The sequence below is a fragment of the Mobula hypostoma genome, chromosome 9 (assembly GCF_963921235.1).
Source record: "Mobula hypostoma chromosome 9, sMobHyp1.1, whole genome shotgun sequence".
Lineage (NCBI taxonomy): Eukaryota > Metazoa > Chordata > Chondrichthyes > Myliobatiformes > Myliobatidae > Mobula > Mobula hypostoma.
In genome coordinates, this window is record NC_086105.1 from 149,757,022 (window position 1) to 149,770,445 (window position 13,424).

Here is a 13,424-nt window from a genome sequence, read left to right on the forward strand (position 1 = left end):
ACACGACAGCATAGAAGCAGGCCCTTTGGTCCATCTAGTCCATGCTGAACCATTAATCTGCCTTGTGCCATTGATCTACACCTGGACCATAGCTCTCAATACCTCCCTAAAGAAGGAGGCCGCTTGTCCATTCAGTTTGCACTGGTTCTCTGTAAAATAGCCCCACTCGTCAGCTTTTGATTTCTCATTCTCATTCACAAGCTGTAAGGAGAGGCTGGACAAACCCATGGTAGAGATATCAAACATGAAAGAACACGCATTTACGGTGAGTGGGGAAGTTGAAAGGAGATGTGTGGAGCAAGTGAGGTTGGAATAGTATGCCAGGGAAGCAGATATACTGTAACAGAGGCATTAAGGCAGGAATGTGAATATGCAGGGAATGGAAAGATACGAATCGTGTGAAGGCAGGTTTATTTATCACACATACATTGAAACATACAGTGAACTGTGTCGTTTGTGTTTACAACCAACACAGCCAAGGATATGCTGGTGCAACTCACAAGTGTCACCACACAATCTGCCGCCATCACAGCATCTCCACAGTGTTCAGCAGAACAACACAAGCAACAATAATACAACAAAACAAGACAAGAGCAAAACAAACCCTCTTCCACCCTCCCACCCACTCACACGCAGATAGGTAGACCCCCAACCCCAGGGCAGACCACCTTTGGGCCTTCAGTTCAGACGTCAGGCCCCGGCTCACAGACTTGACCTTTGGGACTTGCCAAGCTCTGGACATCAACCTTTCGGCTTTGCCCTCTGGATTCCGGAATTAACTTGGCTTCGTGGGCTGAAGGGCATGTTTCTGTACTGTCTGTTCTATGTCCTACAGCCTGAAATCTAATACTCTTCCCCTCCGTTAACCTCAGTTGAATCTGCTTTCCCAGTGACCCTGACCCCAACCCCTTGCTGAACAGAAATGTGTTTCCTCACATCACTTTTGGAAACACTGGTTCCCATGTTCCCAAAACTGTGGTCACAGCAACAACCACACCCCCACTCCCAGAACTGACCTTGCCAGTGAGATAGAGAATACTGGTGTCTTCGTCGTAGAAGGGAATGAGTGTGGAAGGGGCTGCGTTGATGTCAGCTGTTTCTATTGGTCCAGATGACAATGAATCCATGTTGTAGAGGTAAATCTGTCGTTCACCACGGCTGCAACACAGAGTACAAAGCATCAGGCCGAATCCTCAATAACCCATCCCTCACCAGGTCTATGCACAGGAAAGTATGAAGCTGCAGGGAGTAGTTGTCTCTGCCCAATACTTCACAGCTACATCCCTCTCCACCATCGGCAGTATCCACAGGAGGCAACACCCACCACCAAAGATCCCCACCATCCGGGCAATGCCAGCTTCTCACAGTTACCACTGAGCAGGAGGTACAGAAGCCTGAAGTCCTACCACCAGGCTTAGGAACAGTTACTGCCCTTCAACCATTTGGTTCTTGAACCAAAGGACAACTATAGTTTAACAACACTATGACCACTCCAATCACTTTGCATGAAAATGGACTTCGTTTTTATACTAGTTATGTGCTTTCTTGTACAAATTGTGTATAATCTTAGTTAATTTATGTTTTTCTTGTGAATACTGCTTCTCTGATGATCTCTGCCTGTGATGCTGCTGAAAATAAGTTTTTCATTGCACTTGAGCACACGTGGACTTGTGCAGATGACAATAAACTGGACTCAGACTATATCTGTGGATTCAGTTCCCACAGCTTACTATATGTTTTGTTCACTTATCATGATCTGGTTGGTCCTGATGCAGCCAGCATTTACTGCCTATCCCCAGTGGCCGGAGTGGCTTGCTGCACTCTGACAGACAGCCACATTGGTGAGTGTGGAGTCACACAGAAGAGAGACTGGGTAAATAATCCAGACAGGTTCACTACTCGTTACCAAACTGCTACCTGTGGGATCTACCTCTCCTACAACAATAACCGACTACCGTTGAAAATGTGCTTGGGAGCGCTTTGGACATCCTGAAGGTGTTAGAAGATTCAGAATCAGAATCAGGTTTATTATCACTGACATACAGCGTGTCATGAACTTTTGTTTTGCAACAGTAGACAGTACAATGTTTTTAATGATTATGTTATAATAGGAAATAGAAAAAATTAAGATGTACAAAAAGGAGAGAAACAGTGGCGTAGTGTTCATGGGTTCACTGTCCGTTCAGAAATCAGATGGTGGAGAGGAAGAAGCTGTTCATGAAATGCTCAGTGTGTGTCTTCACACTCCCGTACCTCCTCCTCAATGGTGGCAATGGGAAGTGGGCATGGCCTGGGACCTGGGGGAGTGGTCCTTAATGATTCCACAACCTATAGGCTCACTTTCAAGGACCCTACAACTCTTGTTCTCAGTATTATTCATTTATTTATTCACTTTTTTTGTATTTGCATAGCTTATCTTCTTTTGCACATTAGTTGTTTGCCAGTCTTCGTCTGTAGTTATTCATTGATTCTATTGTATTTCTTTGTTCTATTGTGAGAAGTCTGCAAGAAAACGAATCTCAGGGTGACATATACATACTTCGATAATAAATTTACTTTGAACGTGATCTTTGATGATGCATGCCATCTTCTTGAAGCATCGCCTTCTGAAGATGTCCTTGACGCTGATTAGGCTAGTGCCCATGATGGAGCTGGCCGAGTTCACAACCTTTTCTACCATTTTCTGATCCTATGCACTGCAGCCTCCATACCAGACGGTGATGCAGCCAGTCAGAATGCTCTCCACAGTACATCTGTAGAAATTTGTGAGAGTCTTTGGTGATTTACCAAATCTTCTCAAACTCCTATTAAAGTAAAGGCACTGGCATCGATTTTTGGGCTTCAGAGATGTTGACCCTTTCTACAAACTACAGATATGCAATGCACAAAGAGAAAATTTGCAGGTGCTGGAAATCCAAGCAACACACACAAAATGCTGAAGGAACTCAGCAGGCCAGGCAGCATCTATGGAAAAAAATTACAGTCGATGTTTTGGGCCTAAACCCTTTTGCAGGACGGAAGAAAAAAAACTGAAGAGTAGATTTGGAAGGTGGGGGAACGGGAGAGAGAAACGCCAGGCGACAGGTGAAACTTGGAGGGGGAGGGATGAAGCAAAGATCTAGGAAGTTGATTGGTGAAAGAGACAGAAGGCCATGGAAGAAAGAAAAAAGAGGCGGGGAGAAGGAGCACCAGAGGGAGGTGATGGGCGGGCTAGGAGATCACGTGAGAGAGGGACAAGGGGATGGGAAATGGTGAAGGGGTGGCGGTGGGGTAGAGGCATTACTGGAAGTTTGAGAAATCGATGTTCACGCCATCAGGTTGGAGGCTACCCAAACAGAATATAAGGTGTTGTTACTAAGTGTGGCCTTGTCCCGACAGTGGAGGAGGCCATGGATGGACATATCGGAATGGGAATGGGAAGTGGAATTAAAATGGGCGGCCACTGGGAGATCCTGCTTGACCTCACATGCTCTTGATCTTTTCAAAGATTTCAGGTTCCCTGGCCCCCATCACCTTATTTTCACTGTGGATGTCCAGTCCCTATACACCTCCATCCCCACCAGGAAGCCCTCAAAGCTCTCTGTTTCTTTCTGGACACCAGACCCAACCAGTTCCCCTCCACCACCACTCTCCTCCGTCTGGCGTAACTTGTCCTCACTCTTAATAATTTCTCCTTTGGCTCCTCCCACTTCCTTCAAACAAAAGGGGTAGCTATGGGCACTCGCATGGCCCCAGCTACGCTTGCCTGTTTGTCGGCTATGTGGAACTGTCTAAGTTCCAAGCCCACACTGGTGACCGTCCCACACTTTTCCTAGGCTACATCGACGACTGCATTGGTACTGATTTCTGCACCCATGCTGAACTTGTCAATTTCATCCACTTTGCCTCCAACTTCCCCCCGTCCCCAAATTCACCAGATCCATTTCCAACACCTCCTTTCCCTTTCTCGATCTCACTGTCTCTATCTCTGGAGACAGCTTATCCTCCAATGTCCATTATAAACCAACGAACTCTCACAGTTACCTGGACTATAGATCGTCCCACCCTACTACTTGAAGAAATGCCATCCCCTTCTCTCAATTCCTCCGTGTCTGCTGCTTCTGCTCTCAGGATGAGGCTTTTCATCCTAGAACGAAGGAGGTGTCCACCTTTTTCAAAGAAAGGAGCTTCCCTTCCTTCACCATCAACGCTGCCCTCAACCACACCTCTTCCATTTCACACACGTCTGCTCTTACCCCATCCCCCCGCCACCCTACCAGGGAGAGGGTTCCTCGTCCTCGCCTACCACCCCACCAGCCTCCACATCCAGCACATAATTCCCCGAAACTTCCACTGCCTCCAAATGGATCCCACCACCAAATACATCTTCCAACCCCCAACCTGCTTTCCGCAGGATCGCTCCCTACGCGACTCCCTTGTCCATTCGTCCCTCCCCACTGATCTCCCTCCTGGCACTTATCCTTGCAAGTGGAAAAAGTGCTACACCTGCCCCATCACTACCTCCCTCATTACCATTCAGGGCCCCAAACAGTCCTTCCAGATGAGGCTACACTTCACCTGTGAGTCTGCTGGGGTCATATACTGTGTCTGGTGCTCCCGGTATGGCCTTCTATATATCAGTGAGAGCCGACGTAGACTGTGAGACCACTTCACTGAACATTTACACTCCATCTGCCAGAACAAGTGGGATCTCCCAGTCGCAACCTATTTTAATTCCACTTTTCCATTCTGATATGTCCATCTACAGCCTCCTCTACTGTCGTGATGAGGCCACACTTAGGTTGGAGGAACAACACCTTATATTCCATTTGGGTAGCCTCCAACCTGATGGCACGAACACTGATTTCTCAAACTTCCAGTACTGCCTTCCCCCGCCCTCACCATTTCCCATCCCCTTGTCCCCCTCTCATGTTACCTCCTTGTCCTCCCATCGCCACCCCCTGGTGCTCTTTCTCCCTCCCCATTTTTTCTTTCTTCCATGGCCTCTGTCTCTTTCACCAATTAACTTCCTAACTCTTTGCTTCATCCCTCCCCCTCCAAGTTTCACCCATTGCCTGGCATTTCTTTCTCACCTCCCCCTATCTTTCAAATCTACTCTTCAGCTTTTTTTCACCAGTCCTGCCGAAGGGTTTCATCCCAAAACGTCGACTGTACTTTTTTCCATAGTTGAGACATGCAAGGTTTTGCTTTCCTCCCAGACAATGTTTGATGTTGTCCAACCCTGACTTCACGCTTACCTGTTGAAGCCAGATACCAGCAGGTAACGCCCATGGCTCACCCACAAGATCCGTGCCCCTCGACTGCCCGCAGGACCTGGTCCTTTCTGCAAAACCCAAAGAGGAATGTTATCAGCACTGGTTCAGGCATTGGCCGGCTCCTCCAGCATGGGGGATGCTGAGAAGATGGCTGAAGCAGAGCCCAGCAGGCTGCACGAGTACGGTCCTTACCTGGATTGGGTCGGCCGACCGCCGAGGCTGGTACACTCGAACTTGACCATCTTTACTGACTGTTGCCAGACGCTGTCCATCTGGGCTCCATGCCAGGCTGAAGATCTGGGAAAGAATAAACAAAGGTAAAAACAGAGATAAGATTCAAGTTGCTTAATGTCTTTTCATGTACACAAGTGTAAAGGAGAACAAAATAATTGTTACTCCAAATCCAATGCATTACAAAAAAACATGACAAAATGAAGAACACATTAGTTAAAAATACATAAGCTGACTTAAATACATAAATTGATTGTATGTCCATAAAGTGACGTTAGGAACAGGAACGTCTGTACATAAGGTGATTGACGGGAAATGATAAAGTATTGGTGGTTGGGGGTGTGGAGGGGTGGGTTAGTGGGTGGAGGTGTTGATCAGCCTCACTGCTTGGGGGAAGTCACTGTTCTTGAGTCTGGCCATCCTGGTGTGGATGCTACATAGCCTCCTCCCTGACAGGAGTGGGACAAACAGTCCAGCAGCAGGGTGGGTGGGATCCTTCATGATATTAGTGGCCCTTTTCCAGCACCATTCTGTATGTCTTTGATGGCTGGTAGGCTAGGGTGGTAATGCATTGGCCAGTCCTGACCATCATTTGCCCAGAGCCTTCCTGTCCGCCACAGTGCAGTTTCCGTACCATGTTGTGACACAGCTTGCTAGGATAGCAAACGGATGTGGGAGAGGAAGAGGTGAGTGTGTGAGAGAATGGAGAGGAGGAAGAATCAAGCCTGGAGCTCATCTGGAATTTGGGCTAGTGCGGGGGTCAATAACAAAATTGGAGGCTGAAGCCTGGTGGCTGAACTGGAGGCCGGTCCTGCAGTTGGAGGTCTGTCCGTGTGTATTGATGGGAGGGAGGGCCAGACCTTGTTTTGCTGATGTTGTTTTGTTGCTTCTTGTGTTCTGTGAAGATGGTGGGGAGGCTATGTTGGTACTGGAATGTATGGCAACGCTTGTGGGCTGCTCCCAACATAGGTGCAATTCTGGTCACCTACCTACAGGAAGGTTATCAAAAAGATTGAAAGGGTCCAGAGACAATGTACAAGGACGTTGTCAGGATTTGAGAACCTGAGTAATAGGGACAGATGGAATAAATTAGGACTTTATTACCAGGAATGCAGAAGAATGAGGGGAAATTCCATTGAGGTCTACAAAATTATAAACGGGTCATAGGCAGGGTAAATGCAAGCAGGCTTTTTCCACTGAAGTTGGATGAAACTACCACCAGAGGTCATAGGTTAAATATTAAATATTTAAGGGGAACCTGAGGGGGAAATTTTTCACTCAGAAGGTGGTGAGAATGTAGAATGAGCTGCGAGCGGAAGTGGTGGGTGTGAGCTCAATTTCAACATTTAAGAGGAATTTGTGGAAGTACAGGGATGGGAGGAGTATCGAGGGCTGTGGTCCAGGCGCAGGTCGGTGGGATTAGGCACAATAACAGTTCAGCATGGACCAGATGGGACAAAGGGTCTGTTCTGTCCTGTAGTCCTCTGGGACTGTTAATGCAAATGATGCATTTCATTGAAGGAGGAGGATCAGATTTCCCAAAATGCGGCCCAGGATCAAACAGCAGGCGTTCCTTATGGTAGAATAGCAGTGGCGAATGTCTTGGGACCCCTGGTGCTGCAGGTGATAACGTTGCATAGGAGAATATCAGAGGTAAGTTTCTTACAGAGGGTAGTTCTGTCAGGGGTGGTGGTAGAGGCAGATAATTTTGGGGCATTTAATAGACTCTTAGACAAGCACATGGACGGAAGGCTATGTGAGAGGGAAGGGTTTGATTGATAATAGAGTAGGGTAAAAGGGCCTGTACTGTACTGTAATGTTCCATGTTCCATTAAGTGAAATGGTACAAGAAAAATAAGTAGCAAGCACAGGAGAATGTCGGTTCGAAACATTGATTAGTGACAGCAACGAGGGCTGATAAACTCCACTGCACTAGGCCATATCACTCTTGTCTTTACACAGCTAAAGCAAACAGGAGGTGTCTATAGTCATGCCCATAGTCTTACATTCATCGAAAACCTCCAATAATCTGCATATCCTGATGGTCTGGCTCAGTCTTTGACTGCAATGTGAACCAGGAGTGGAGAGCGTGATCTGGAACTGGATTTGGGGTTTGGCACACTGAGTCAAAATCAGATGCACAAGTACGTGTGTGTACATGTGCAGTGAAAAACTTGTAGCAGCACTGCAGGCACAGAGCATCAGACAAGCAGCATTCACAAGAAAAACTAAAACTAAAAATTATCCACAGTTCCTACAAGAAAACACAATCAGAACAAAATAAAGACTGTCTTACTGCAGTTTACATAGTGTTGCTAAACGGGGTGATGAGGGTTTTGCCAATTGGCTCAGGAACTGAATGGTTGAAGGGAAGTAACAGAAACACTTTTGATGGGTCAGGTAACAGCCTGGTCAGGTATATGGGTCAGGTATATGGAGAGGGTAACAGCCAGGTCAGATATATGGGGAGGGTAACAGCCACATCAGGTAACAGCCGGGTCAGGTATATGGGGAGGGTAACAGCCTGGTCAGGTATATGGAGAGGGTAACAGCCAGGTCAGATATATGGGGAGGGTAACAGCCACGTCAGGTAACAGCCGGGTCAGGTATATGGGGAGGGTAACAGCCTGGTCAGGTATATGGAGAGGGTAACAGCCAGGTCAGATATATGGGGAGGGTAACAGCCACGTCAGGTAACAGCCGGGTCAGGTATATGGGGAGGGTAACAGCCTGGTCAGGTATATGGGTCAGGTAACAGCCAGGTCAGGTATATGGGGAGGGTAACAGCCTGGTCAGGTAACAGCCAGGTCTGGTACATGGGTCAGGTAACAGCCAGGTCAGGTATATGGGGAGGGTAACAGCCAGGTCAGGTACATGGGTCAGGTAACAGCCTGGTCAGGTGTATGGGTAGGTAACAGCCTGGTCAGGTAACAGCCAGATCAGGTATATGTGGAGGGTAACAGCCAAGTCAGGTACATGGGGAGGGTAACAGCCAGGTCAGGTATATGGGGAGGGTAACAGCCAGGTCAGGTACATGGGTCAGGTAACAGTCAGGTCAGGTATATGGGGAGGGTAACAGCCAGGTCAGGTATATGGGTCAGGTAACAGTCAGGTCAGGTATATGGGGAGGGTAACAGCCAGGTCAGGTATATGGGGAGGGTAACAGCCAGGTTAGGTACATGGGTCAGGTAACAGTCAAGTCAGGTATATGGGGAGGATAACAGCCAAGTCTGGTACATGGGTCAGGTAACAGTCAGGTCAGGTATATGGGTCAGGTAACAGCCTGGTCAGGTATTTTGGGAAGGTAACAGCCTGGGTCAGATAGCAGAGTGCTTGTACACTGCCTGCTCTCTTTGAACTTGTCGGATTCAACGGAAAATTTATTATACTGCTACCTATCATATGTAGAAGTGTGTCATGAGCCCTGCGGCCTGTGTACCTGTACTTACTTGTTGTGTTATCTAGAGTCATTGAGCCCTTATGCTTTCCGTTTAATCTTGTCAAGTTTATTTTGACTGGCACGGGATTTCTGTGTACTGTGATTATTTAAGGTGGACTCTCGATTAGCGCTTATCATGGGGTCTTTACAGTTTGAGAATGATCCGTCTTGTAGTGTTGCTCGGTGAAGCCACTGATGTTCTGTTGGAATTCCGATGAATAAACTCTTGTTTCTGTTTCTACATGGAAGCCTGTTGTTCCTCCACAGCTAGTTTCAGTTCTCTGTCAGCACACACCATGGCAGAAGTGTAAACACAAGAGATTCTGCAAATCTACAGCAACAAACACAAAATGCTGGAGGAACTCAACAAGTCAGACAGCATCTAAGGAAAGGAATAAACAGCTGATGTTTCGGGCTGAGACCATGTTCAAGTATTTGTATCTTAACAGGAGTAACATCCAGTACAGTCTCCTGGTCAAATGCCACTGAAGTCAGCAGGGTTCGGGCTGATCAGAGGTTTACTGTACCTGGTCTGTGTGTCCCCTCAGTACAATCTCTTCTTTCCCTGAGCTGAGGTTCCAGATTTTCACAGTCATGTCGTATGAAGATGAAGCCAAGATATTGGATGCCAGTGGGTGAAATCTGATGGAGTAGATTTTCTCAGTGTGACCTGCAAGGAAAACAAACAGTCTACATCTGGCTTTGTAACACTGAGCTCTCAAAGCACTCCCCTAAACTGTAGCAATGTGACTGGGGAAAAGCTGCAGAGGACTGTGAACTCAGCCAGTTCCATGAGGAACACAACCATCATCAAAGACATCTTCAACAGCAGTGCCTCAAGAAGACGTCATTCATCATTAAGGACCCTCATCACCCAGGACATGTCCTCTTCTCATTCCTACCATCAGGGAAGAGGTACAGAAGCCTGAAGACCTACGCTCAATGTTTAGGAACAGCTTCTTCCCCTCCACCTCTGGATTTCTGAATGGACAATGAACACTACCTCACGGATTTGCTCTCTTAATGCAGTATCCCTCAACCATCAGGCTTTTGAACAAAAGAGAATAACTGCATTAATTCTACTCCTGGTGTTCTCACTTTGAGGACTCTTTATCTTGTGATTTCATGCTCTCGTTGTTTATTGCTATTTACTTATATCTGCATTTGCAGAGTTTGTTATTCATTGATCCTGTTTACAGTCACTGTTCTATAGATTTGCTGAATACGTCTGCAGGAAAAAGAATCCCAGTGTGACTTGTATGTACTCTGATAATAAATTTTACTTTGAACTTAGAACTTACTTATTTTTCTACATTTCTTATTGTTACTTAAGGTAATTTTTAATGTATTACACTGTACTGCTGCTGCAAAACAACACATTTCACAACATATTTGTTTTTATTTATTTACAGTTCAGAATGGGCCCTTCTGACCTTTCGAGCTGCACTGCCCAGCAGCCCCTGTTTTAACCCTAACCTAATCACGGGACAATTTACCTACCAAACAGTACGTCTTTGGACTGTGAGAGGAAACCCGAGAACCCAGGGAAAACCCATGCGGTTATGGGGAGAACATCAAAACTCCTTACATACTGTGTAATGAAGCCAGTTGCTGATACAGTATTGTAGAGGGTTGTGCTAACCGCTATACTACCATGCTGACCCAAGAGAGTCTTGGATAATACTAAGGATCCTCCCACTTGCTCCCATTTCCCTCTCCTTGAAGCACAGTTGATAACTGCCTCTTCAGGCCATAACCAAGTCTTTGAATTCCTGGCCCTTTATCTGACAACACATTGCTCAGCCTCACTCCCCACCAATCTCACAGGCACCAGCTCAGAGGAGACCAGGTGATGGAAAAATGGAGGACTATGTTGGAGGAATGAGTTAAACTAATGAGATTTCAGCAGGCCTGTACTGTGCTGTACTATTCTCTGTTCTATCAAGTCTCCCTTTCATCCATTGCTAATATTAAAACAATTTTTCTATTCTATACAGGGACTGAGTGATCAGTGTTCTCCTGTAAATGGAATTCAGGATGGGATTAATCCAAAATAGATCAGTTTATTTAAGTCGAGCAGCATGAATGGAAAGAGAAATAGAGTTAATGTTTCAGTCTGAAGACTTCCTCGTGCTTATCTATCCCTCTCTCACCCTCTTTGCCAGTTACTCTGCTCCTGCCAATTCTGAGAGTCTCCGGGCTAAAATTTGAAAGGTTTCTCTCTCCACAGTGGAGAGAGCTAAGTGCTTCCAACATTTGCTGTTTTTAATTTAAACTTCCAGCATTTCTTTGTTTCCAAAGAGTATTCAACATCCTGTAACTAATGTCATTTTGTTGATCAGTCCTTCACTGTTCAGACTCCCCACTGAAAAGCAAAAAGAAAAGCTGATGCTAGAAATATTGGGACGGCACGATAGCGTAATGCTATTACAGCGCCAGCAATTCCTGCTGCCGCAGCTGTCAGTAAGGAGTTTGTATGTTCTCCCCGTCACCACGTGGATCTTCTCCAGTTCCCTCCCACATTCCAAAGACGCACAGGTTAGCAGGTTAATTGGTGACGTGGTATAACTGGGCAGCGTGGACACGTTGGCCTGGAAAGGCCTGTCACCGTGCTGCTTCTCTAAATAAAAAATTCAATTATAATTACAGTGGAAAATACTAGAAACACCCTGCAGTCTGGGAGTGCCAGTAGCAAAGCAGAGAAAATGTTTCACATCATCTGAAAGGTTAACACTATGTCTATCTCCACAGTGTTTATAGCAGCTTCTGTTTTTATTTCTAACTTTCCTTCAACATCTTGTAAATTGGTCTGCACTTCCCAACCTACAATTACAACGGCTCTGTGGCTTCCAGGAAACAGTGGGGAAATTTCCACACACATCATGCCATCAGTTTTCATTACCTTTAACAGTCAGACAGTCAAAATGACTGAATTATTGTCTCACTCAGACCATTTTACATTTTTGCCCAAACCTTTCTTAGACATCCAACACTAATGGTCTTTATCTCCCCTTCTTTAGGCTCAACATCGCAAAATCTGTTCCCTGCGTTTAGTAAAACAAACTCGGGGAGACGGTTGATCCCTGTCGTTCAGTGCTCACTCACCATGGAGGACTGTTTCAGGGTTGGAGAGGACTTCTGTCAGCCCTCCCGTTGGAACACTCCAGATTCGGATCTTTGCATCTTCACCAGCTGCAACCAAACAGTCAAACATTCCAAGATGTCAGGTACATTCATAAGACACAGGAACAGAATAAGGCCATTCAGCCCATTGAGTCTGCTCTGCCATTCCATCATGGCTGATTTATTATCCCCTCTCAAGCCTATTCTCCCGAAACCTTTGAAGCTTTTGCTCATCAAGAATATCAACATCTGCTTTAAAAATACCCCAATGACTTAGCCTCCACAGCTACACACATAAAAATTGCTGGTGAACGCAGCAGGCCAGGCAGCATCTCTAGGAAGAGGTGCAGTCGACGTTTCAGGCCGAGACCCTTCATCAGGACTAACTGAAGGAAGCCTCCACAGCTGTCTATGGCAATGAATTCCACAGGCTCACCAGAATTCCCTCCTCTCCTCTGTTCAAAAGGGACATCCCTCTATCCGAAGGCTGTGCTCTCCGGTCCCAGACTCCCCCACTATAGGAAACATCCTCTCCATATCCACTTTATCCAGGCCTTTCAATATTTGGTAGGTTTTAATGAGATTTCCCCACCCTCCCACACCCCATTCTTCTAAACTCCAGTAAGTACAGGCCCAGAGCCATCAAATGCTCCACATATGTTAACCCTTCATTCCTGGGAGCATTCTTGTGAACCTCCTCTGGACTAACACATCCTTTCTCAGACGATCATGGGTTTGACCTCTAGGCCTCAACTCCTGGACTTGCACAAACCTCTGATCACTGACCCTGGAAATCTGGGCCCTGTGACTCCTTTGGACCTCTACCTTTGGTCTTTTATATTCCGCACCCATTACAATAAAGACTGCCAATTCACCAGCATTCCTCATTACCCGTTATGCCTGGGAGCTAACTTTGTGTCTCTTGTACCAGCGTTTCATATCCTGTTTCACCGCCACATTTTACAATACTGCCTCCTCAATAAAAGCCTTCCCAGAATGCGGAGGCTCTCCCTGACTTGGAAGTGTGTCCGTACCGACTGCGAGACGGTGACAATCAAAGGGATCCCAGCACAGGTCTGCAACAGCTGCACCGTTCTGGATGGTGGGTAGAGTCGAGTCCGGTAACCGACCAGGCTTGGACAACTACAGGAGACAAGGAGATCTGATCATTATCATGTCGTGATCGGAACTGCGGCCAGTCCTGGATAGGTGGTCTAACCAACATTCAACACGGAGGAGCACACACTAAATGCTTGAGGAACTCAACAGGTCAGGCAGCATCTATGAAAAGCAATAAACAGTCAATGTTTCAGGTTGAGACATTTCTTCATGAAGGGTCTTGGCCCGAAATGTCGACTGTTTATCCCTCTCCATAG

At 46.5% G+C, this 13,424-nt stretch overlaps 1 protein-coding gene across 1 annotated transcript in view; it reads right to left on the bottom strand.

Moving 5' to 3' along the window:
• Positions 1-13,424, bottom strand: part of coro7 (coronin 7) — a 181,350-nt gene that overhangs the window by 24,642 nt on the left and 143,284 nt on the right. Inside the window, exons 17-22 of the mRNA XM_063059455.1 lie at positions 13,083-13,191; positions 12,031-12,117; positions 9,453-9,595; positions 5,448-5,552; positions 5,238-5,323; positions 1,017-1,158 (exon numbers count right to left, since the gene is read on the bottom strand). Of these exons, the coding sequence (XP_062915525.1) occupies positions 1,017-1,158; positions 5,238-5,323; positions 5,448-5,552; positions 9,453-9,595; positions 12,031-12,117; positions 13,083-13,191 (672 nt within the window). The remainder of the gene's footprint in view (positions 1-1,016; positions 1,159-5,237; positions 5,324-5,447; positions 5,553-9,452; positions 9,596-12,030; positions 12,118-13,082; positions 13,192-13,424) is intronic.